Source organism: Dryobates pubescens, chromosome 5, assembly GCF_014839835.1.
Source record: "Dryobates pubescens isolate bDryPub1 chromosome 5, bDryPub1.pri, whole genome shotgun sequence".
NCBI classification, from domain to species: domain Eukaryota; kingdom Metazoa; phylum Chordata; class Aves; order Piciformes; family Picidae; genus Dryobates; species Dryobates pubescens.
Window position 1 is genome coordinate 28,715,699 of NC_071616.1, and position 23,729 is coordinate 28,739,427.

A 23,729-nucleotide genomic window follows, 5' to 3' on the forward strand; every position below is an offset into this window, starting at 1 on the left:
CTGGTGCGGCAGAAGGCAGGTCCTGAGCAGTGGGAGGCTGCATGGCTCTGCTATCCTCATGCATGTGGCTCTGTTAGGTGTGTGGCCCGGTTCCATAGGACCCGTGGATGGGCAGGGCAGGGCTGTGCAGAGCTGGAGGCCAGTCCTGATATGGCACCACGGGCATAGGGACTGACAGCCTCTGTACAGGGCAGGAAGCTTTGTCTGTAACTCCAGTGGTGAACTCAGCCAGCCCCTCGCCTCTGCACCTGGGGGTCATGCCTCCCCAGTCCCATTCTGCTGGCTCCTTGAGCTTCCCTATTTGGTCCACATTTTCCTAGGCAGTTTGTAGCCATTGCTCCTCATCTCAGTGTTCTCCACTATTTTACATGGTTCTTACTCAGTGCATATAAAAAGAAAATCTTTTACTCCTTGGCTGTCATGTTCTTAAAAGAGGCAAGCTTTCCCATTTCTTCCCACGACTCTTGAACAATGGTGACCAGAGTGCTCTCTGGCATCCAAGGGAGATCCTGCTAGAGCATCATACCATTCGCCATATTAGTACTTCCCTATCACTGATGGAAATACCCATGTATTTTGGATTGCCTTTGCCTTTTTTTGAGTTCACACTGCAGTGATGTTTCAGAGTCATTCTGAGACTGATGACCATGCCCTGATGTTTCCCTCTTCTTTCACAACCACTAGTTTTTAGACTCATGACCTTGAACTTCTTTCTGTGAAAAACAAAAAATCAGAAGTGAAACTGAGCAGTCTCATGTTGCTCTCCTAGCTGAGTGAAAGAAAGAAAGTACTTCAGGGAAGAGTTTTGCATGTTGCTTAAGGTATCTCCAGATAAGGTGGAAAAAAACCTACTCCTTGAAGTCTCTTTACAATTCATTATGGAAAAGCTGCTCTTGGAGAAAACCAGTAAAGAGACAAACATTTTTCCTTAATTTTCTGCAATAAAGCAAGAAATAAACCAAAATTAAACAACAAATGTTGCATCATTAATTTCAAAGCTGTATCTTTTTATCTTGTGAGCTGTGTTAACCAGAATAGATAAAAAACTGTGCTGCTTGCAGCATTTCCCTTCCCTTTAAAAAATACTGTGTAAATGAGTTACTCCTCTGTGATAGGGAGAAGTTAATTCATTGGGTCTACATGTAGATTTTAGTTGACAGTATTCTCTCCCTAGGGAAGGATTTCTGAAGAGTTTTCTGGTCACTCTAATCAAGAGGCAGAGCTGAAGGAAAACCACAAGATAGTTGAGTTTGGTTTTTTGTTTGGTTGGTTGGTTTTGTGTTCCAGATTTTGATTATCACTATTTTCTTTTACAGGAAAGAAGCGGGGGAAAAAGTAATAATCAAAAAATGGCTACAAAGACAGCAAACAGTCAAAGACAAATTATCGGCTCTGAGGAATACAGTCTGTACAGCAGCTTGAGCGAAGATGAGCTTATAAAGATGGCCATCCAACAGAGCTTAGAAGAGGACCCCATGGGTCAGCCAGCTGCCCAGAGCCACCAGAAGCCAGTGGTGGCTGGTTCCAGTGAGGTGGCCACCCCTAGGTGTGCCAGCAATCACCACCCACCCTACCACATCTACCCTTGGCAAAGGTGAGTGAGTGCCTGCCTGAGTTTCACCCTCTCAACAAACACCCTGCCTGGGAAGAGAACAACAGTTTCCCCTGTCAAAACACACGCTTTTGAGTTAGCTTTACTGAGTAGCTGCTCTCTGAGTCTGTCATTAGTTTTAAAGCTGGAGTCTGCTATAAATCCAATGAAGTCAACAATTTATACCCTTGTAGCAAAATGAGAATTTGTTTGATGTTATTTGTTTTAAACAGTAAACAAAATAAGAGGGGCACTGCTACAAGACCTATGAGGAGAGACTGAGGGAGCTGGGGTTACTTAGCCTGGAGAAGAGGAGGTTCAGGGGAGACCTTCTTGCTGTCTACAACTACCTGAACGGAGGTTGTAGCCAGGTGGGGCTGCTCTCCTCTCCCAGGCAACCAGCACCAGAACAAGAGGACACAGTCTCAAGCTGCACCAGGAGAGGTTTAGGCTGGATGTTAGGAAGAAGTTCTTCACAGAAAGAGTGATTGGCCATTGGAATGGGCTGCCCAGGGAGGTGGTGGAGTCATCATCACCGGAGGTGTTTAAGAGGAGACTGGATGAGACACTTGGTTTAGTCAATTAGATGGTGTTGAGTGATAGGTCGGACTTGATGATCTCAAAGGTCTTTTCCAGCCTGGTTAATTCTATTCTATTCTATTCTATTCTATTCTGAACGACAATAGCCCTGTAGAAGCAAGTGGCTCCTTTTTCCCATGGGGGGGAACATTGTACACTGAACTTAGGTTTCACCAGAGAGGGACCACAGCATCTGTTACAGGAAAACATAAGAGAGAGGCCTAAAATAGGTATATAAACTGGTATGAGCTGGCACCTTTAGATACTGCAGTCTTTAAAGGATGCAGTTATTGCAGATAAAGGTCTGATCTCAGGCACCCTGCTTTCAGCCAAGAGTGTCTCCAGATACCAAAGGGTGGTGGCATCCTCCTCCCCTGCAATGCTGGGCTGTGGGTTACAGAGACCTGCTGACAGTTTCAAACCCATTGTTCTCCTTTCAGTTTTTAAAAGGCAGATCTCTCAAGAAGGGAGGAAACAGGTTTCAAAGTCACCCCAAAAGAAAAGAAAAATATAATTTTAAACTAATTTTATTTTAATAAGCCAGGAGTAACTGAAAGGTTTTTTTCCCACTGCTTTCTCATAATTCCACTGTCCTCTGATGCCTCACTCATTACCTCCTCTGGCTCTTTGGCTTCCAAGGCTGGGAAATTGGGGACAATTTGATGAGCAGTAATCATGTTTCATGGATGCAGAATCAGGATGCTGTACAATAGGCAGCCCTCCTTCCACCAAAGGGTGTGGCTTCTCCGTGTCATTACCGTGGACCAGTACTGTCAACTCTGCCACGGGGACCATGGATACAGAGAACAATAAGGGCTTCTCTCTCCATTTGGTCCTGTTCTCCCTGGGGGGGCTTTGACACCTGCTACTTTGGCAAAAGGCATTATCTGCACTTCTGTGCATGAACTTGTTCTGCCTTTACCTCAGCCCAGCAGCTTTTGACCTCCCAGTGCAAGGAAAGCCTTTGCAGCTTGTTGCTCCAGATCAGTAGCATTGCTGAACTGTTCTGCCACCCGGGAGAGCTGAGCTGGAAATGGAGCTGGCACCTAGGGGACCCTGAGTCTTTCTCTGCCCTTGCCTCTGACCTGCTTGTGTGGCACTTTGGAGGTGATGAATGTCACCCCACCTCACCTCACGCCTGTTTCCTGCGTGGTGGTGGTAGGGTTAACCTCACTGTTGTCTTATATGGTCATTTGAATCCCCTGACGCTTCCTCAGAGGGCCAAAAATAATCTTGAGCCGAGCAAGCAGCTGAATCCAGCACAGAGCAAGCTGTGGCCATCTGCTTTTATTCAAAGCCCTGACCGGCAGGGTTTCTCACTCTGTCTCTGTGGATGTGTGCCTTTGTTTCTGCCTCAACATGACCTGTTTCTCCTACTCGGAGTATTTCTCTTTATTTCATTCATGTCATCGCCGCAGCAGAATGGCAGCCCAGCCGAGAGGCCGTGCTCAGCCATCCAGCTCAGGGACGGCCTGGGGGGTCAGGCGAAGGTACGACGGCAGCCCGTTCAGCACATCCCAGCCCATGTAAGTGCCTCTCTCTCCCTCTCTTGCTTTCCCCTGCAGTCAAAACAAGACTCTCTACCCACTCTTCCCCTGAGCCAGTTCTTCTGGGTGGCAATGGTGTTTGATGGGGGGAAGTAGTGTTGTTCATCTAGAGGTGGTCTTGCTGACACCTGCACCACAGTCTCACTGCCTTTCTGCCCTTCATTCCAACCTCCCAGCCACCCTGGACCATGCCCAGGCTCTTGAGAGCGATCCACCTCAAACCTCCCTTGCTCCCTTTCACCCCCTTTTTCTCTCTTCATCCCTCCAGTGCGCATGTCCTGGGGACTCTGGGTCATGCAGTAGCTGAGGTGACACAGGCAGCAGGAAAGGGATGCCTGTGCTGTGGTTTATTTATACAGATTGCCTCCTGTATCAACACAGTTGATGAGGCAGTCAGCTACTGGTAGTACCTTCATCAGTATTATCTTATAAATGTTCCCAATATGGTGTGCCTGATCTCAGAAATATCTGCATTGTCCTGCCACACTGAGGAGGGCTGCAGGGGGACTGTACCCTGTCTTGCCTGCCTAAAGAGGAAATCAGCTTGACTGACTTTGACCAATCTGGACATATTTTGCTGTTGGTAGGGACTGTAAATAAGCTCAAGTGAACACATTTGTGGATGAGGAAAACACACAGGCAAGAAGGTAGACAGAGTGCTGCCTTTAGGTAGTGGAAAAGTGTGGACTGTGATGAGTTTATTTCAGCTCTCTGTGGGGCAGAGTAGATGCCTGCACCTTCCTTTAACAATCACAAGAAGATAGGGAAATGCTGTAGGCAGCACTTCTCTGTGTCCTGCAGAAGACACATCCCTACGCCTTTTTTATCTACCCAGTCCAAATTCACTTTGTTTTATCAATATTACAAGTCCCTTCCTGGATGCATCATTGCAGTGACAACCCCTCCATCATTCTTTGTTCCATCCCTCACCCATATGTACAATCTTCCCCATCACACCCTGCATGTCTGCAGGCTCTGTCCCTGGCTCTCTACTGATGTTGCCCTCCCTGCCATTATGAAAACCTCTTTCTGCTGAAACATGAAGCCTTCCTCATCCCTGACACCTGCCTGCTCCCTCCAGCCACAGAGAAATTGCATCCTCATATTAAGTTCTCTCCACACCTTAGATACCCCTTTGCTGTTCTGCATTCAATGACTGGAGGGCAGGCTTTGCTTCTGCTGAGCGTTCAGTCAACAAGAAGGCTGGGATAAGGCTGATAAACTAGCCCTTCCCTTCTGTCAGGTGAGAACCAAAATGTGGCTAGGAAGCCACAGCAGAGCATGATGGCATCACTGTTTTATGTTCTCGGTCTCAGAGCCAGGCAGGGGTGATAGTTGGCTTCACCTGGGCCAAAGCTGTTCCTTCACACTGCCTGCATCTCACCAGGCTGCCAAGAAAAGAAGAAGCTTGCTGACCCTTTCTGTGTTCCACTAAACTTTTGCAGAACTCAGAATTGACCCCACCATACATTTCATCTGTGATGTGTATTTATTATCTTGACTACTGGCATTGGAATGCATTAATTCTTTTGAGATGCTTAAAAGTTTAAGATTTAATCAGATCTTCAGGCTTCCTCCATCATTTTAATACTAATTTTCTGTATATCTGGTGAAATACAATCCGAACAATGTGTTGGGTTTTTATAACAGCCAACTATGAGCCAGGCAGAAAACAAGGATTTCACATTGAGAGTCATTAAACTTTCTGTACTGATCTGGAATTTGCTTGGCTAAAGCATCTACAGCCTGGTCCAGCAAACCTTCTCATCTTACTCAGGAATCATTTAAGGTCAAGGACCCCAACAGTAGTTTGCTTCATTCAACATCTGAGGGCTTAAGCAGAGTAGTAACTGATTTCTCACACATTTTTAACCCTGCCAGAGATCCAAGGGACCCTCTGCTTTCACTGAGGTCTCAGATAACGTGATTCACCTTACCTTTGCTGTGTGCCAGCCCCATGCACAAACTGTTGCTGTTAACTAACTTCAACAAAATGCTCAATTTCAAATGCCTATATGAAAATCTCTTACCTACATGAAACTAGCAATTTTAGGTTTAGTTCCAGGGTATTCTAAATAATGTGGAAATACAGCAGTGACCTTGGGACCTCAGCCCAGCAGTTATCAGAAGGTCAGTGGATTCCTACTGGGTGGGCTGTGAACAGAAAGGCAGCTGCCTGCTCTCGCTGTTGTCTCCTCAGGAAAAATGCCTTGCTTTGTGTCCCATATCTCCCTTCATTCCAGTGTTGCTATTTTTGTGACTGGTGTCCTGAGATCACTGCTTCCAGCTATAGAGAAGGAGTAAGTGGCACTAAGTACTTTTTTGCCTATGAAATGGTGTCTTTTCCCATTCCTTGGCACATGCTTTGTTCACCTGTTCTGCTCCAAGCCCTGAGTTTAACCTCAGAGAAGCAGCTTGGTGAATTTTCTTTCAGTACAAATATCAGTGTTTATGGTATAGATTAGGTATCTCTGGGCAAGCCAAAACCAATGATAGATGTGTGAGTTTCAGACTGCTGGTCTGTTCAGGCCCTGAAAGGCAACGGAATCCGGTGCAGCTCCTGTAATTTGCAGCAAATGCAGAGATTGTACCAATGATCTGCTTTTTAAGATCTCCTGTGCTCAGCTGCTCATATTTTTCTGTCTCTGACATCACTCTGTTGTGGCATTTTAGACCTTCTGCCATAATCATAGTTTCTGGCTGTTCCCATTGTCACTGCCCTGCATGACCTTCACCACATGCTTTATTCCTCTCCTGAGACACAGACCTCCTACCCCAGTCTACCTACCATCAAGGCTGCAAGATTTTATCTTTAGAGCTAGTTCAAACCACAAACTCTCCTGTTTTCAAGTTCCCATTAGAACTAGAAAAATACTTCTTCATTTGTAGTGTTTTCTGTGCTGGAGCTTAGCCATTTAGTGCCTCAGAGTAAGGAAGGAGTGGTTGCCCTCTCCTAGCACAGATCAGCAGGAGCACAAACATGCTAGCCCTGGAAAGCACAGGAAACCACTATGAACAGAGCTGCTCCACCACAGGCAAGGATGCTGCCTGCACCAGCTGCAGGGTTGCAGCTGCCTGCCTCCGCTGCACTGTCTGTAGTGGCAGATAGTGGGAAGAGTGAGGCAGGGCCCTGCTGTAGGCACTGCTGATCAGTGGTATGGTGACTGTAAGGCAATGTTGTGATTCCTGCTGTGCAGGGACTCCCACAACAACTCTCACTGTTTCTCTCTGCAGGACTGGTATGCCTAGGTCAGCCCTGCTCTGCAGTTGCTTTTGCAGAGCTTGGAGAAATGGGTTGCTGTCCAGACTGCATGCTTGGAAAAGAGAAAGTTTGTCAGAACAAAACTCTCGTACACTGTTCCTCATGTCTCACTACCAAGTGGCGTGGAGCGCACTTCATGCTTTTTGCAGATGCTCACACTGAGCTTCTTTTTGAAAGGTTCAGAACTAAGCAGCACTAAAACCAGCTGACTTTCACTGAACTACTACTTTAATATTTTCAGTGATTCTACACATTTCAGTGATCTTCTACTCCGAAGAGGCTTTAAAATATTTCCTCCCTCCGTAATGTTTTTTCATTCCTTTAACTCCTTGCACTCCTCCACCTTGTGGAACCTGCCAGGGGTTTGCAGAGTTCAAACTCACTGGAGCACAAACCACTTCACCAGGTCCCAGTTGTGGTTCCAGAGGCCCCTGACTGTTGTAGTTACTTGGGAAATGCTAACTTGGCTAAGAGGTTCACAAGAGTGTATGTCTCAACAGAGCTAATGGGGCTGCTCCCAAGCAGTCTTCTAAAGACTCGATTTTCACAGGTATCCAACACCTAAAATGCATTACTGGGACACTGAAGACATATTTTTGAAAGTCTAGAATGTCAGAAGTGCTTAGAATTTCTGGACATTTAAGTCCTCAATGCTGAAATAACAGCTGGGGATCTCTGGGGCATGGTCTTGCAGGATAGCTCAGAATTTCATTTGGGTGGGGGGATCTTTTTTTTTCTTTTTAAGCCTCCCTGGCTGTAAAGAGGACCTCTAATGTTCACATGGTCTAAGTAAAGCTCTCCTTTCTTCATAGCTAGATTGGCTAACTTATGAACACAGGCTTGAGGAAGAGAAATAGGAAGCATATTTAAAATACAAGAACAACATTTTTTGAGAATTTCTGCTCTAGGGCCAAGGCACCTGCAAATCCAATTTCACATTTTCTTCAGGGATGTATGGGGCAATTCTCTCCAAACCTGACCTTATTTAAGAGATTTCATATGGAAACCTCTTGCCACATAAGACAGTAAATGGCAGGGTGATTTAAGTGTCACAACTGTGGATGCTCATGGCAGTGTACAGAGCAAGGGTGGAACAAGTTTCCTCCAATTCCAGATATCTAAAATAGAAGTGTTTATGTCAGAGATTGGTCATGCCTGCACTTCTCTTACACTCTGAGGAATGAGATCAGCACCTCCAGAGAATCAACTGATCTTTTGTGAATGGCAAAACTGGAGCCATAGCTCCACAGGCCTTGTAGCAAGACACCTTAGGGACACAAATACTTATACAGACTGCAAGGGTTCACTGTTTTGGTCAAATGATACAATGCTGCTGCTGCACAAAAAGATGATTCTCAGTAATGTAGAATGCAATAATCAAGATTTAATCTTGTTTTAAAGAGAACTTGACCCTGTAGTGGCAGCAATCAAGGATGGAGATGAAAAGGCAGTATGCAACATGATGAAATCAGGAAAAGACCTTTCTGAACCTAATAAGGATGGCTGGATACCCCTCCATGAAGCAGCATACTATGGCCAAGTGGGCTGCCTGAGCTTGTTGCAAAAAGGTCAGTGAAGTCAAAACTAAATAATTACAATGGAGAAAAGAAGAATATGAATAAAGTAAAAAGCAGTTAGAAGCAGTCCAGTCCTCTTCTGAGACTGCATGTGAAGCTTTTTTTTAACCTCTCTGAGTGTACAGTAATTTCACCTTCTTTTTGAGAATAGATTTCCAGACTGAAATCTCTAAAATATAGGAAATTCAGGAAAAAGCAATACCTGAACAGATCTTACCAAGCCCTGGATTTCTCACAGAAAAGCCTTGGAGCTCAGCTGTCAGCTGTTGTGATCTGTTTGGCTGCCACAGCAGAGAGCAATTACTTTACTTTCTATTAGCTGGAGATCCTGGCCAAGGACCTTTTGCTGGTGCCTGAAGGTGGTTAATTATTGTAGTTTGTTTTCAAACTGCTACTGAGGAAGAGTGGCTCAGCATCGTTCTGCACCACTACTGGCCGTAGCTGAGTATTTTAATCTAAACCAGTGGTTGATTTAAATACTTAATCAGAGTCATAGTAACTTTATAGTATATTCTTAGCTTACTTTGCTCATGGAAAAAGGAAACAAGTAAACAAAAACTCACCTAAAACTCCAAGGATTTTGAAAGGCGATGATGCCACAGATATTTGTGCACTACATGTCATAATGACTGTGGCCTCAACATTTCTTCACAGCATACCCCAGCACAATTGACCAGCGCACCCTCAATGAGGAGACAGCTCTCTACCTGGCTACCAGCCGGGGCAACCTGGACTGCCTGCTCACCCTGCTGCAGGCTGGAGCTGAGCCTGACATCTCCAACAAGGCCAGAGAAACACCACTTTACAAAGGTCAGTGCCTACTTTTACAGGGGTGTATCTTTTGACACCACAAAGGCAGAGCTGCAGGATTGCTTGTATAACATAGGGCTGAAACTCAGTGATCATCTCCCATTTTCTACCTCCCTCCAGCATCCTCTCTTTCCTATGTCAGATCTACTGTAGAATCATAGAATTGTTTTAGTTGGAAGAGACCTTCAAGACTGTCAAGCCCAGCTGTGAACCCAACACTGCTAGATCACCACTAAACCATGTCCCTAAGCATCACATCTTCACATCTTTTAAATATATCCAGGGATAGTGACTCAATCACTTCCCTGGGCAGCATGTTCCAATGCTTGACAACCTTTTAGTGAAGAAATGTTCCCTAATATCCAATCTAAACCTCCCCTGGTGCAACTTTTATCCTATCTCTGGTTACTTGGGAGAAGAGACTGACTGCCACTTCACTACAACCTCTTTCAAGGTAGTTGTAGAGTGATAAGGTCAGTGATAACCCTCAGCCTCCTTTTCTCCAGGCTAATCAATCCTAGTTTCCTCATCTGCTACTCATAAGACTTGTACTCTAGGCCACCAGGTTTGTTGTCCTTCTTTGGACACCTCCAGCACCTCAATGTCTTTCTTGTAGTGAAAAAAATATTTTCTTGTAGTGTACTACTATACTTGCCTACACAGAGCTTTATCTGCAGTCCGAGGGAATAAAACATGGATTTTGCACAGAATTTGGAAAGAAAGTGTTCATGCCATGTGATTTCTGTAACATGTTTGTTCTTCATAAATTATTTCCCACACTTTGTCAACTCCCTGTGTCACTGTGGTGTCCAGTTGGTGCAAATGTGACAGATTCCCCTCAGTACCAAGCTTGGCACAAGTCCTGCAGAGGACACTTAGCCTCTCTCAAGACCTGTGGCTTCACTGTCACATCCTTTACAAGCTCTAGACAGTGTCAGCTGGCAACAGCCTTGGCCTTCATATTGACCAGGTTGGACTTTTCGTCTCACTCACTGTGGCTTAATTGTATTATATTGCCTTAAGCTACATGAAATTGACACCACAACACATAGAATCTTTTCCAAAGCTCATCCTAATCACTTCTCTTTTTTCCAAAACAGCTTGTGAGCGCAAGAATGCAGCGGCTGCAAGACTCCTGGTACAGTACAATGCTGATACCAACCATCGTTGCAATCGAGGGTGGACTGCTCTCCATGAGGCTGTCTCTCGAAATGACCTGGAAATTATGGATATCCTTGTGAAAGGAGGTGCCAAGATTGAGTCTGCAAATGCCTATGGGATCACTTCTTTATTTGTGGCAGCTGAGAGTGGGCAGTTGGAAGCTTTGAGATACCTTGCAAAATGTGGTGAGTACAGCTGTGCCATTACATACTTTTATTTATTTAGCCCTTAATATTTCAAAGCTCCCATTAATTCTTCCTGTCTCATTTTTTCTTGTCACTGGAGACAAAGCTTACCTGGCAGAGGTGTCGAAATCCTGTTGCTCCAGGTGGCTGAATTGTGTAAGGTCTTTCAGAGAGCACGGTCTAGACGCATGTGCTTCTTCAGCATTTATTCATGGTCACCAATTATGGGAAGTAATATGGTGCTCTCTAACTGCATGCCTGTAATAGCCTAAAATCCAATCAGTCACAGAAGAAAACTGCAGGTTGTAATATATGGCAATAGTTGAATGTTAGCCAACCACATCTGCTCATGAACAGATGCAGTGATGGGCAAGGTTAGCTATCCTCCAGTAATGAATCCTGATGAAAACAGAGAATGTACTATTGTCTAGTTAATGGGTTTACACCAAGGAGAAGCAGACTCACTCTCCCCATATGTATATGCTTAAACATATAAACAGCAAATTTTATTCTAGTTTAAACTAAACCTACCATTTACTGCTCCAGTCATGTAAAACAGCTTTACAATAAGCACAACTTGCTTAACTACTATTCTGAAGCATATTGAATTTTTACTGAGGGCTAATGTCTTTAGTGTAGGCAAGAGATGGCTGCTGCACTTGTGACACAAGAACTGAACACTGATGAAGAAAACTTCTAAAGCAGTTAGTATGCCTAAGAAAGATGTGAGAGTTGGGGAATAAAAAATGCATTCTACTGTCCAGCTACCATTGCCAAGTCAGTTTTATGTGACCAGTTAGTCCATCATGTTGCCTACAATTTTAGAAGCTAGGCCAGAATGTGATTTCTGTTTCAACTTAGATAGATACTGAGATTTCATTAAAGTTCAGTTTTGAGAAACATACACAGGAGAAAATCCAATAAAACTGTCCAATTGTTTCAAGCTCTAAATAGATCCTCTGAGAATCCCAGCTGTGATATCACTGCATTGCTACAATAAGCAATATTCATCATAAAAAGGGTTTCTTTTTCATTTCTTTTTCATTAGGAACATAGTCCTGTGTTATGTTTTGTCACTGCAATTCTCCTGATGTTTCCAGCTACAACATTTTCAAAGGGCCAAATACAACACAGCTGGTTTAGTTTAGGGTGAGAGCACAGGGAAAATGTTCTCCTTGTCAGGGAGTTTTCATGATCAAATGGGAGATGGATTGGCTTCTTTATTGGAGTTTAAAAGCCAAACTCAGTGAACTGTTATTCCCACTTAGGATACACATTGCACGGCCTTCCTGAGGACACCATGGTGCGTTATAAAGCAGGTGAAGCCCAGGCTTTCAGACCTTAAATTTCTTGCACAGAAAAAGCAACATTCCAAATTGTGGCCAAAAAGTAGTAGGTCTTCTTTATTTCTTATGTTCACATCATATTAAAAGTAAGTAGAAAACTGTGATATCACTGTATATAACTGATATGACTTATCACTCTGATGTTACCTCATTCACATCCCTATCCAGCACATTTTGTAGTTCAATGTCGTGAAGATGAATGTGTCCATTCACAACATGTTCCTTCCATCTTATTTTAACCTCTTGGTGCTACAAAGATTTTCTTTCTTCCTAGGTGCTGATATAAATACTCAAGCCAGTGATAATGCCTCTGCTCTTTATGAAGCCTGTAAAAATGGACATGTGCATATTGTGGAGTTTCTTTTGTCCCAAGGAGCAGATGCTAACAAAGCCAATAAGGATGGCCTGTTACCTCTTCACATAGCAGCCAAAAAAGGGATTTGCGAGTAAGTTTTAGTTAATTTCATAGAGTCATCTTTTAGAGAAGATTTGGAAGTCTTTATTAAAAAGAGGATTTAATATCCCAGATCTAATCCTGAGAATTGTGAACAAAGGAACTGCAAGCTGAGAACAAGGCCTTCCACTTACAGACCTTGGGTTGGAAATTAGAAACTGAGGAGTGTGCTTACAGGTTGGGATGAGGTGAGAAAGAACGTGAGGTGCAAGATTCCTTAAGCTTTGCCAAGATATCATCTATTACAGCTAAATAATCTCAGATGTCTTGGAATTGGATTAAACTGAGCTCCACAAAATGTAATTGAGACAGAATTAAAAAGCAACTGTGTGTGAGGGGGTTGTGGTGTTAGACTTCAGCAGCTACTGCTACATAGTTTGAAAAAATTTTCCTACATGGGCCCACTGTGACTTTTCTGCCTAAGGATAATACGCTGCATTCATCTCTGGTGTATGCAGGTTTTATTAACAATAATTCAGATACTGACAGCAGGAAGTGGCTAAGTGCCACTCTAGGGCATTAGTGAGATTTTTGCTAGAATACAGTGTCCAGTGTTGGTATCTTCTCTTTCAGAAGCCTTTCAGGAAATTGGAAGGGCTTCAGGAAAGAAGTACAAGAATTACTTGTGGTCTGGAAAATATACTTTATTAGTCAGTAAATGACTCTTAAAAGTTAATAGACACATATACAGAGATGCAATAGTTTGTTTCTGAAATGAAATGTGTTTAAGATAGAGCTGAGCACATTCTTTAAACAGTGAGAAAAGTAACAGGGTAGATTTACCAGTCCTCTGAAATAAAGACGTTTATAGGAAGGGGAGAAACTCCACAGCATATAACAAAGGATATCCATTAGAAAGATGCTGTCTAGGGATGGGATTGTTGCACTGTCATGTGTATAGCGTTTACCTAGCTCTTTCAAGGCATGAGGCACGTTCAGCAGGCTTCTGAGCCTGAACTCCATAGCATTTACTTTTGATTCCAAGGCAAGTTTTAGCTCCTGCCTTTAACCTCTCACTACAGGAAGGGTGAGTGGCACACACCTATTTTTGCAGGACAGTCACATCTTGAATTGACAGATCCTTTTGGTAACTGTAGTGAATTCTTCTGACATTTTCTATCAAAATCCTTCCAGTGGTAGTCAAAGGAGAGAATACATCCAGCTGCAAAGGTTGTTTCTGGATAATAGAACTAACTTTGCAGAAAATTGCTAGAGTGAACTGTTATGTATTTCACTGTCTGAGGAATTAAAACCTTTGCATCACTACACCATCCCATAGCCTCTTTTATTCTAGCATTTAGTTATGCTTTGGAATCCCAAAGCTTCTCATGCCACTTTAATAGACTTTAGGTTATAATTTTCTGTAGCTGGAATACACTTGCCTCATTGTGCAAGCTGTGTATTCTAGAGGGAAGCCCAGTGTGAATTTATGTAATGGGCTTATACACTTACAGCATGTACATGAATAGTCTGCATAGACTAATGCAGGCATTACTAAAGATTTTCTCTGGGGTTTGAGTTACAAAGACATTTTCTTGAAAACAAACACAGTTTAGATGAGAAATGTGCCAGAGACAGAACCCATCTCCAGTTGCTCATTTTCAAAAAAAGTTCATCTGAAAGTATAAATGGACAGATATAGAGGCTGGACCAGCTCTCTGAATCTTTTACTCCTCTGATGAGAGACAAAATTTACATGGAAAATCTGCAACTGAAGTCCATCCTCAAGTTATAAAAGAAGGAACCTGATTCGGATCTCACATATAGGAGAGAATTCAGCCCAAACTCTGAGTTCCTTCACTTGTAAAAGACTGAGCACAAATTCTTGTCCACAACTGCTGCAAACTAAGTGAAGAAGAAAGAAAAACCGTATTTTATAAATATTTATTTAAATGACAAAGCTTTAGCCCAACTGGCTGATCATTCTTAATTCCTTTGGTATTCAGTAAAATAACACCCTTCAGGGTGACCTCTCTTTGTATTCCTGCAGATTTAATACGTAATTCTGCAGGAATTCCATGCTTCAACTTTTTGCCAGAGCATGAAGTCTCCCTACCATTAAAAAGCCAAGAATGTGGTCCCAAGGCTCAACCATCAAATCTTGCTGCTTGATGTTTGTTTATTTTAAATAACACCTTGTCAATATTGACCTGAAATTCATAAGGGTCATCTCATCGGCTGTAGGACAATCACGAGCAGTCATTTAACTCCTTCCACCTCAGAACTGAAATGCTTAGAAGGGAAGGCTTTGTGAAGTGTGGGCAGATTTATTAAGCAAACAGAAGTCAGTAAACTCTTGGCACACCCAAAGGATGCTCTGCCTTCTCCTCCATGTAATTTCTAACAAGCAGAAATCACAGAAGCAGGTGTCAGGGATAAGCAGAAACTCAGCCCTGTTTTGAAATGGTACATGAAGCTCAGCCCTGTGACAGACGTGGAATGTGGCCTGATTTGTCTGGCCTTGGCTGCCATAACTTGAGCTGCCTTTCCTTCTAGACAGACAGGAATCATAGCAGAGGTGGAGGAATCATATTACTGAACCAGCCTACTTTGAAGTATGAGGAAGAGAGACAGGTTCAAGCCACAAAATGAAACCCTGATACAATTTTCATGCTTCTTACTTTTCCTCCAAGAATAAATCTGGACTACAGGGAAAGTACTGAGGTCTAGGGCATGGCACCATTTGGATGCAGAACCTCAGTGTGGCACTGCTGTGGTGAGGTTGAGGTTCATCTTGCAGACAGAAATAATGTAGTGCCTCTTTAAGTCAGATGTGAAAAGCTGGCTGAAGCACATATGCTGAAGGGAAAGAACAAAATGGATCCTTAAATCTTCAAAACAGTTGATCACGGGATGACTAATGCTGGTACTTGGCATGGTGTCCTCTCAGTACTCTGTGCCCTTTTTGTTATTATGGCTCTTGCAGAACATTTGCTAATGATGGGAAGCTGCCAACTCACTAGCACCCAAACCTCCTGCTCCCTGGTGAGCCTCACAGCGCTAGAAGATTAGTGAGGTTGCTTGGAGCAAAAAAACTCCTTGCTTAATTCCCCAAGATATTTACATAATTTTAAAAATCCTTTTGTTTAAAAATAAGATGTAGAAGTAACCTGGAGACATGAACAGTCCATCATGTAAATAGGAACATAATCCTGTAAAGTGTTACGGATCTTCAGCTCTTATTTCAGATCCTGGGAGTATTGGAGGCTCAGTCTTTCACAGGATCATTCAGTACATCATGGACAAATGTGTTCCTGAGACTATCTTATATTTGGCTTAGTTCATTATGTAAATAAATGTTTGAAGGCCCAGTGTTGGGATCAGCCACTGTAGTCAAGCTGAAGATGTGCTGCAGTTTAATGGAGACACGCTACATGCTAGGAAACTGAGCTTTGCATGCTTCTATGTTAAGACAGCTACTGACTGCTAGGCAGAGGAGGCTGCACGGGAGAAGGAAGAGTAAGAGGTGTGCTTAGCTTACTACTTCCCACAAGCCCCTTTTTAGATATCCCTCTCTTCACAAGCATTACAGTAGAGAGCATGGGGATTTCCAGAGACAGGAGGCAGACTCAGGTTGGAGGTTCCTAATCTCTTTCTGGAAATAGAATATGGTGACTTGTCTGCATATACAGAATCAGCGTAGTGCCTTGGCTAAATCAAGGCAATGTTATGAGCAGGAAATGAGGGTTTAACCTATGGGGCTGGTCATGTGTGTCCAATGCCACCTATAAAGACATAAAACTGATCATGGACTTGTGACTGCAGAATTCCTGTACATTGTATACTTGAACTTTCATATTACACAATGAGAACACCTTGGTTTATGCTGCTGTGTTTAAGGTCACATCACACTTTCCAATAGCAATATTTGATTACTGTGGTTTAAAACTTGGCTGTACTTTTTTTTCTCCATGGGATAAAGCATGGAAACAAGCCTGGAAAGGATATTTTTTTCTTTTTATCTCCTCTCCTAATTGTGTTTTTGGCTCCTTGTGAGCTGGGATGGATGTTGATAGCCCCGTGGATTTGCCACAGCCACAAGCCACACAAAAAGGGCCTCCAGGATGAGGATCAATCCAGGGTAATAACTGAATTGTAAAATTGGTCAAGAAGGCCTGGGAACAAAATTTATAGTTTATCCTACCTAAGTCCTGATGAGAAAGATTTGGGTTCACCTCCTTTATGGTCTCTTCTTGTTACTGTGATCCACAAGGTCTACTAATGCCTTGTGTTGGTGCACTTCTCTGATGAGCAATTAAGCAACCCCAAAGGATGTGGGGAGATACAGCCTCTCTGCTGGCACTGTAGCCCAGAGGACATGACCCTGTTCCTCCAGTCCTACCCACAGCACAATGGAGATGCAGAACATCTAGGAGATCCTGGCTGAGCATCTGCCATTTGGGCTGTGAAAGAGTTGTTTCTATGCCCAAGTTATCCTGCTCTGTCTTATGGTTACAACCATGCAGCTATGCTTTGCTCTATGGTTGTAGATCCTCTAGATTCCTCAGAGCTCACTGCCATTCCCTGACTCTCCATCTGGCAGGATTGTCTCCATGCTGATCCCTGTGACCAGCCGCACCCGCGTCAAGCGTAGTGGCATCAGCCCACTGCACTTCGCAGCTGAACGCAACAACGATGACATCTTGGAAGAGCTGATTGATGCTGGCTACGATGTCAACACCACCCTCTCTGACGAACGGTCCTGCCTTTATGAGGACAGGCGCACCACTCCCCTCTATTTTGCTGTTTTTAACAATAACATCTATGCCACAGAGCTCCTGTTGCAAGCTGGAGCCAACCCCAATGTTGACCTCATTAACCCATTGCTCATATCCATCCGCCATGGCTGCTTGAAGACCATGAAGCTGCTTCTTGATCATGGAGCAAATATTGATGCTTATATATCAAGCCATCCCACCACATTTCCAGCCACCATCATGTTTTCAATGAAGTACCTTTCTGTGCTGAAATATCTCCTGGATCTGGGCTGTGACGCAGGTTCCTGTTTTGAATGTCAGTACGGAAATGGCCCACATCCTGCATTAAATTACAGACGGGACAGACTAAATGAACCCCAGCTCTCCAAGGAGCCAACCACAGTGCAGGTAAGCACTCCTTAGTCTACCTACAGTACTTCTGAGGACATCTTCTACCCAGGTATCTTAACAACTTAAATGAATTTTTTTCCAGCTTTTCTGTGAGATATTTTATTCCCACTTTATTTACAGAAAGAAAAAGGCTCAGTAAGCATCTGTGAATGTTCCAAGTCCATGTTCAATGACAGAATGATGGCAGGCAACAGCTGCTATGGCCCTAGCTGGAAGCTGCAGTGAATTACAGCCTTGCTGTCAGATCTACAGTGTTCTTTTCCTCTGGACCTGAGGTGCCAGGATTCATGACAGGCAGTGTCATGTGGGTGGTAGAATATGGGAGGTGGCACACGGACAGTAGAAATCTGCTTATTTGATTAGCCCTGTAATATTTGGGTTTGTCTGATACAGAATTTAAGCTCCTGGTTAAATTAAAAAGGTCTAGTGCTTCACTTTCTGAGAGTTAACTAGTGAATGTAAACATGTGCTATTTCTGAGTTTACTGGATAGGTAGCCCTGGAGAGAGAGCATAAATCGTTACAGTAGCTATATGGTTGTCCATTATATTTGAAGTTTTCTGAAAAGATTAGGAGATTTAGTTCCATGATTTCCTATTTTCAAAGCTACTTACAGATTTTACACATCCACATTTTACATATGTGTCTTTGCAGTCTTTTCCAAAGCACAGCTGGGCTCAGCTTCTATTGCGCTGGGATTGGACTCAGTCACTTACAGGACTTTACATAATCTCAAACTGTATCTTTTTCTGATATCTGTATGTTGACTTCTAATATATCTCAAACAAAATCTGACACTTCAATCAAAATTTGCTACCCTTCAATATGGAACACAGCAAGGAAGTTTTGCAAAGAATTAGGGAAGAAATAAATCAACTTATGTCTAGTTTAAGTGTGCTTTTGAGGGATTCAGAAGAAAGTGTCATTTAGCCCAAAGAGATGGTCACTAATAAATGTTCCTTTTTGATGTAAAGAATAAAAGAAAACACAAAAAGATTCTAGGAAATCCTAGGATCCTAGTCAGTCCTGTCTTCCAAAAGACTTTATTTTCCAGTAACATGTCTGAAAAACAAACAAAAAGAAATTTTAGAAAGAGGAAGGTAAGAGTCCATCAAAAAAATCACTTATCCCAAACAGAGCTTCTCCCTGAGAGTGTTCATCACAGCAAAATTGCTCCAAGATAACAAAGAAAAATTAACAAAATGTATCATCTCTAGTTCTTGAACCTTGATTTAGTAGCATGTAGAGTGAACAAAGGGCTGGAATGTCAAGGCAAGAAGAAAGGGCTTGCCTTTAGCCCTCTAGGCACTCAGAAATACTCCCCTTTTTTCCTTAATCAGACTATTTCTCTCTGGATGTCACCTAGAACTACTTTTAGTTTCTAACAAAACATTAGATCACTCAGAGAGTCATCACTCTACAATTTGCCCTCTACAACTACCTGATAGGTGGTTGTAGCCAGGAAGGGGTTGGTCTCTTCTCCCAGGCAACCAGCATCAGAACAAGGGGACACAGTCTCAAGCTCCACCGGGGAGGTTTAGACTCGAGGTGAGGAGAAAGTTCTTCACCAAGCAAGTCGTTCGTCATTGGGATGTGCTGCCCAGGGAGGTGGTGGAGTCACCATCCCTGGAGGTGTTCAAGAGGAGATTGGACGTGGCACTTGGTGCCATGGTCTGGTCATGAGGTCTGTGGAGACAGGTTGGACTTGATGATCCTCGAGGTCTCTTCAAACCTTGGTGATACTGTGATACTGTGATCACCTCAATGCCAAGATAACATGAAGCAGAGGTAGTGAAAGGCATCTAAAATTATATCTGTGCCTAAAGAGACATCAGTGAGGGACAAAAAAAATGCATACAGAGGGAAAAAAAAAAAAGCAATCCCTTCCCTTCAGTAGTGTTTTAAATTTGCTTCTCATTGCTAGGAATTTGGCTGATAAAAGTAAGGCTTGTGTGGTGTAGCTTCATCATATAGTTTTGGTTTATATTCTGAAATATATAGAATCTCATAAAACTATATCCTTTTCCACAAATAAGACCTGCATTTTTTATTTTCTTGCATAAGTCTACATAAGGATAATAAATCTCACTGAACGTGGAGAGTAAAGTATCCAACTGCCGCGAGAGGGCATTCAGGGGCCTACTGAGACTGCAGGCTCAGAGTCACCTTGTCCAGAGTCAATCCCATTGCCTCTAGTTGCAGGTTTGCATTATTTTGTTTCATTTTGCTGTGCTTCTTTTCCTGCAACATGTTTTGGAACATTTTTATTTCAGAAAACATTTCATAGAGCGAAATTGTGAATGGGGAAGAGACAAAAAGGCATGCAAGGTGTCTGGTGGAGGCAAAAAAGAGGAGAGCAGTAACATCCAGTGGTCTATTGCCTGGCATATGTCCTCATTTAAACTCTGTCAAAGTGGAGTTACTGCTAGGAGGTGGCAGTACAGATCCTCAGGTTGCATTTCCTGTGGGTAACTGTGTGGCAATGGCATATCCACATATCCTAAACTGAGCTTTCTATAAGCAGTCAGGTAGGAAACTGTAGGTTATCTGCTGGGATACTCCTGACGTTAATATATCTAATTTTCCTGGGAAATATTACATAGTGATGCTCAATTAAAATTAAAATGAATTTAAATCAGAAGAGTAGTAAACACTTCTGTGAATGCTGTCACCTCAAATAATCACATAGGAGCTTTAACTGAAAGAACTTTAAGCAGGTGCATTTTCTTTCCTGTTTGGGGATGAAGACAGTTTCAGTGACTAAGCTGATCAGTGGTGTTTAAGACACCATCATTCAATTGGCTTTGGTCATGTGTCTGAGTTCCTATCCACACAGCATGATTTAATTCACACTAAAGTTCCATACTGATGACATGCAGATAAATCCACAGATATCTCCATCATATGCAGCACCCTAACAGAGACAGATGACTCTTGTCTGGTACATATTTAGATTGAAGAGGGAAGGGAAGTCACTACTTTATTGAAATGAATCTACTTAAAGTCGGGTCCTTAAGTCTGTTCTCCATAAGCAGCCCTGCATACAATGTCTCTAAGTACTCTGCAGCTTCTGCTGGGGGCAACAGAAAATCTGCCTGATCCAAGACTAAGTAATGAAGATGCACTGTGTTAGACCCAGGTTAGTTCTCTTATGAGCAAGTAAAACTTCCTGGGATTCGTTTGTGCAGAAATGTACCCAGACTTGTTGCTAGTAAGGTGTTTGCTCCCCAAATGCAGGAGGTGCTGTGCTCTCCAGAATCACCCTTTTTCCCTACGACTCCTTTGAACGTAGTTGCCGCACAGGTCCTGAGAAGGGAAAGGGACTCAGCATGCTGGGTCACAGTGTCTTGGGCTACATGGACATTTCTGCAGCTCTGTCACTGGTTTGAGGCAAAACTCCTCTTCCCTCCTATTTCTGTGGAAATAGCATCCTGTCCATGCTCCAAAGCTAGGCCTTCTCCAGGGTTTTGTGTCCTGCTGTGGTTATAAAGAGGATATTCTACCTTCTGTTGCAAAAGGGGAAAAAAAAGCTTTAGCTAAAGTTTTCTAAAGGGAAACTGGTAATTCTGTCACAGGTGGTAGAAGCATGGGACAAAGAAAGCCATCAGGGTTGTTGCAATTGTTGCAGTTTCCACAGGTGCATTCACATCCCACTGACTATAGGCAATCTGTTTTTCCTTGAAGTTTTGTGAAATGGTGTCTACTCCAGAGATAAGTCGCTGGGCCGGGCCAATCATCGATGTTCTCCTGGATTACGTGGGTAATGTGCAGCTCTGTTCCAGGCTTAAGGAGCATATTGACAGCTATGAGGACTGGGCTGTCATTAAAGAAAAAGCAGGTATGATCACACAGGGGAGAATCTAGCACAAACAGTCCCACTGTGGGATTCAAAACCTCAGTCATCCTCTCCTCTTAATATTCATCCTCTATACTTGATAGGATTTCCCTGATGAGGCTGAATTTTATTTTGGACCAGGTATGAAGCACTAGAAATTGCTGTGCTGTCACTGACTGATGTTAAATGTACACCAGCTGTGGATCTGCTCCATTGGGAATGAGCAATGCCAGTGCAGGAAGGCCTATTTGGCTGCACCCGGAGTGCAGTCAGATCAGGGCAGGTAGTAGCGTGACCATCTCCACAGCAGCCCAGCAGGCACCAGTGGCTTTAAAGCCTTTACTATTGTCCTGCTTTCCTAAATATCATTTCCCTTAGGATTCAAAGTCTTTCACAGGCATTATCAAAACTAGTTTTCTGGCACTGAGCTAAATTTGGTACATATTACACTTGTTTTCAGCACCCCATCCTCCAGCTCCAGTTCCTTCCCTATGCCTCAGAGTAGGTGATCTGCCCCCAATGCCAAACATGTCATCCCTCCATTACAAAAATGCTCCCTTTTTTTCATTCTTCCCTCTCCTGTTTTCCTCTGATCTGGCCTAGCTAAGCTGTCATTTTCAAGTTTAAACCTGCTCTGCTCATGTTTCTCACCTGCCTGTCTTTCAGAGCCCCCACGACCTCTTTCCCACCTTTGCCGCGTCAAGGTACGAAGCCTGGTTGGAAGGAACCGCATTAAACTTCTTGACACCTTGCCTCTCCCAGACAGACTGATTCGGTACTTACAGCATGATTACACACAGTGACCCCAGGCACACTGGACATGCAGCGGCTTCCCAGCATGGCACTCAGTGTCATCAGCATGGCACGGATGCACATCATGCACAGTGGGGAGGAATTGCTGCTGGCTTGGTCAAGTGCCCTCCAATAACTAATCTAAGAGAAATATGCTTCTAAAGCACGAGTGAGAAGAAAATGGAGGAGACAGAGAGCTAAACATTGGTCTGTTCTTAAGTTTTCCAACAGAAAACACATGTAGTTCAGCTCACAGTTTAGTCTGAAAAGAACAAGACATGAAAGCCAACACTGAAAAATGAGTAGTGCCGAAGCAAGTATCAGTGAGGAGTTCAAAGGTGTCCTGCAGTGTGGTGGAGTTTAGCATCCTTGCTGTGATCACAATTCGGAAATTGACAAGCGTCAAAATAGTTAGGAAAATAATCACATTTCCTTCACTGTCTGAGATTTTTGTTTTAGTTTTTATAGTGGTGTTTGGATTTCTGCTAAGTGTGCTGGTTGCTAATTGTCCAACACTTTGACACCGTTCTTGCTTACACTTTTACTTTCATTTTTGGGATCTTTCTTATTGAATACTTGATTTCTAAACATTCAAATCTCAGAACGTTTTTATAGACTAACATCCAGAAATTATAATTCCTTTGAAAGACATCGAAAAGTTTATTGAAGAAGGATGCAAGAATTGTATTTGCATGCAGTGAATACAGTTCTTTTTGAATTTTATTGCAATAAGAAGTAGGCAAAATTCTGCTTAAGAGAACTTCTTGGACTGAGAATTTGAAAGCAACTCTGAACTCTTTTTATTATTTTTTTTTTCAGTGTAAATTCAAAGTAGCTGCACTGTAAACGGTAGCTTTACTCTCTTACATAGCTAGTGTCAGAACAGAGCAAAGCCCTAGTAAAGCAGGAACAGAAAGTGTAGGAGAGAGGTAAAGTGTGCAGGGAGAGGTAACGCTGCTAAACAAACTTTATCCATTACTACCCTAGAAGATCTTGTCCCTACAAAATCCAGCCTCTCCTACCTCCTTGGATTTCTGTGGTTACAACAATACCATCACTGGAAGAAAACTGACTATTTCAAAATTATAAGTCAGGCTTTGAGATTTATGAAAACAAATACCCAGAATTAGGCTTCTAAATCCTTATTGAGGTGTCTAAACAATGGCAAGTTGCGTTTGCCAGGTGTAGTTCCACTTAATCCAATGGGACTACATGTGGTGTAAGGTATTACTGAGGCAGAATGAAAGTCTTGGGATTTAGCCCTGCACCTCCTGACTCTGGAAGTTTGAAATATCTATTAGCTCCCTTAGACACTGATGAATCTCATCTTTTTTGAAAATTAGGTCACCTATTTACAGCTCAGATGCACAACTGATTTATGGCAGCTTAACAAGTTACCATCTATCAGCTGAACCTCCATAATTGTCCGTGAAATTCTTTTATTGAAGTTTTTAACAAGTCACATTCCCTCACAGCTGGGGAG

General features: G+C 43.0%; 1 protein-coding gene across 1 annotated transcript; it reads left to right on the forward strand.

The window, feature by feature from the left end:
* The first annotated feature begins 1,349 nt into the window (after positions 1 to 1,349).
* On the forward strand, positions 1,350 to 23,035 carry ASB2 (ankyrin repeat and SOCS box containing 2). The gene is made up of 9 exons (XM_009907287.2): positions 1,350 to 1,594; positions 3,592 to 3,696; positions 8,381 to 8,547; positions 9,211 to 9,366; positions 10,467 to 10,712; positions 12,333 to 12,504; positions 17,056 to 17,617; positions 21,304 to 21,457; positions 22,121 to 23,035. The coding sequence occupies exons 1-9, from the start codon at positions 1,350 to 1,352 to the stop codon at positions 22,255 to 22,257; spliced, it is 1,944 nt and encodes a 647-aa protein (XP_009905589.2). The 3' UTR covers positions 22,258 to 23,035.
* Positions 23,036 to 23,729: the final 694 nt, after the last annotated feature.

Excerpts from the sequence above, each read along its gene's own strand:
- ASB2 (XM_009907287.2), top strand. The coding sequence starts at position 1,350 with ATGGCTACAAAGACAGCAAACAGTCAAAGACAAATTATCGGCTCTGAG. Across the intron at positions 3,697-8,380 it reads TTCAGCACATCCCAGCCCAT|AGAACTTGACCCTGTAGTGG; the intron begins GTAAGTGCCTCT and ends CTTGTTTTAAAG. Across the intron at positions 21,458-22,120 it reads TGTCATTAAAGAAAAAGCAG|AGCCCCCACGACCTCTTTCC; the intron begins GTATGATCACAC and ends CCTGTCTTTCAG.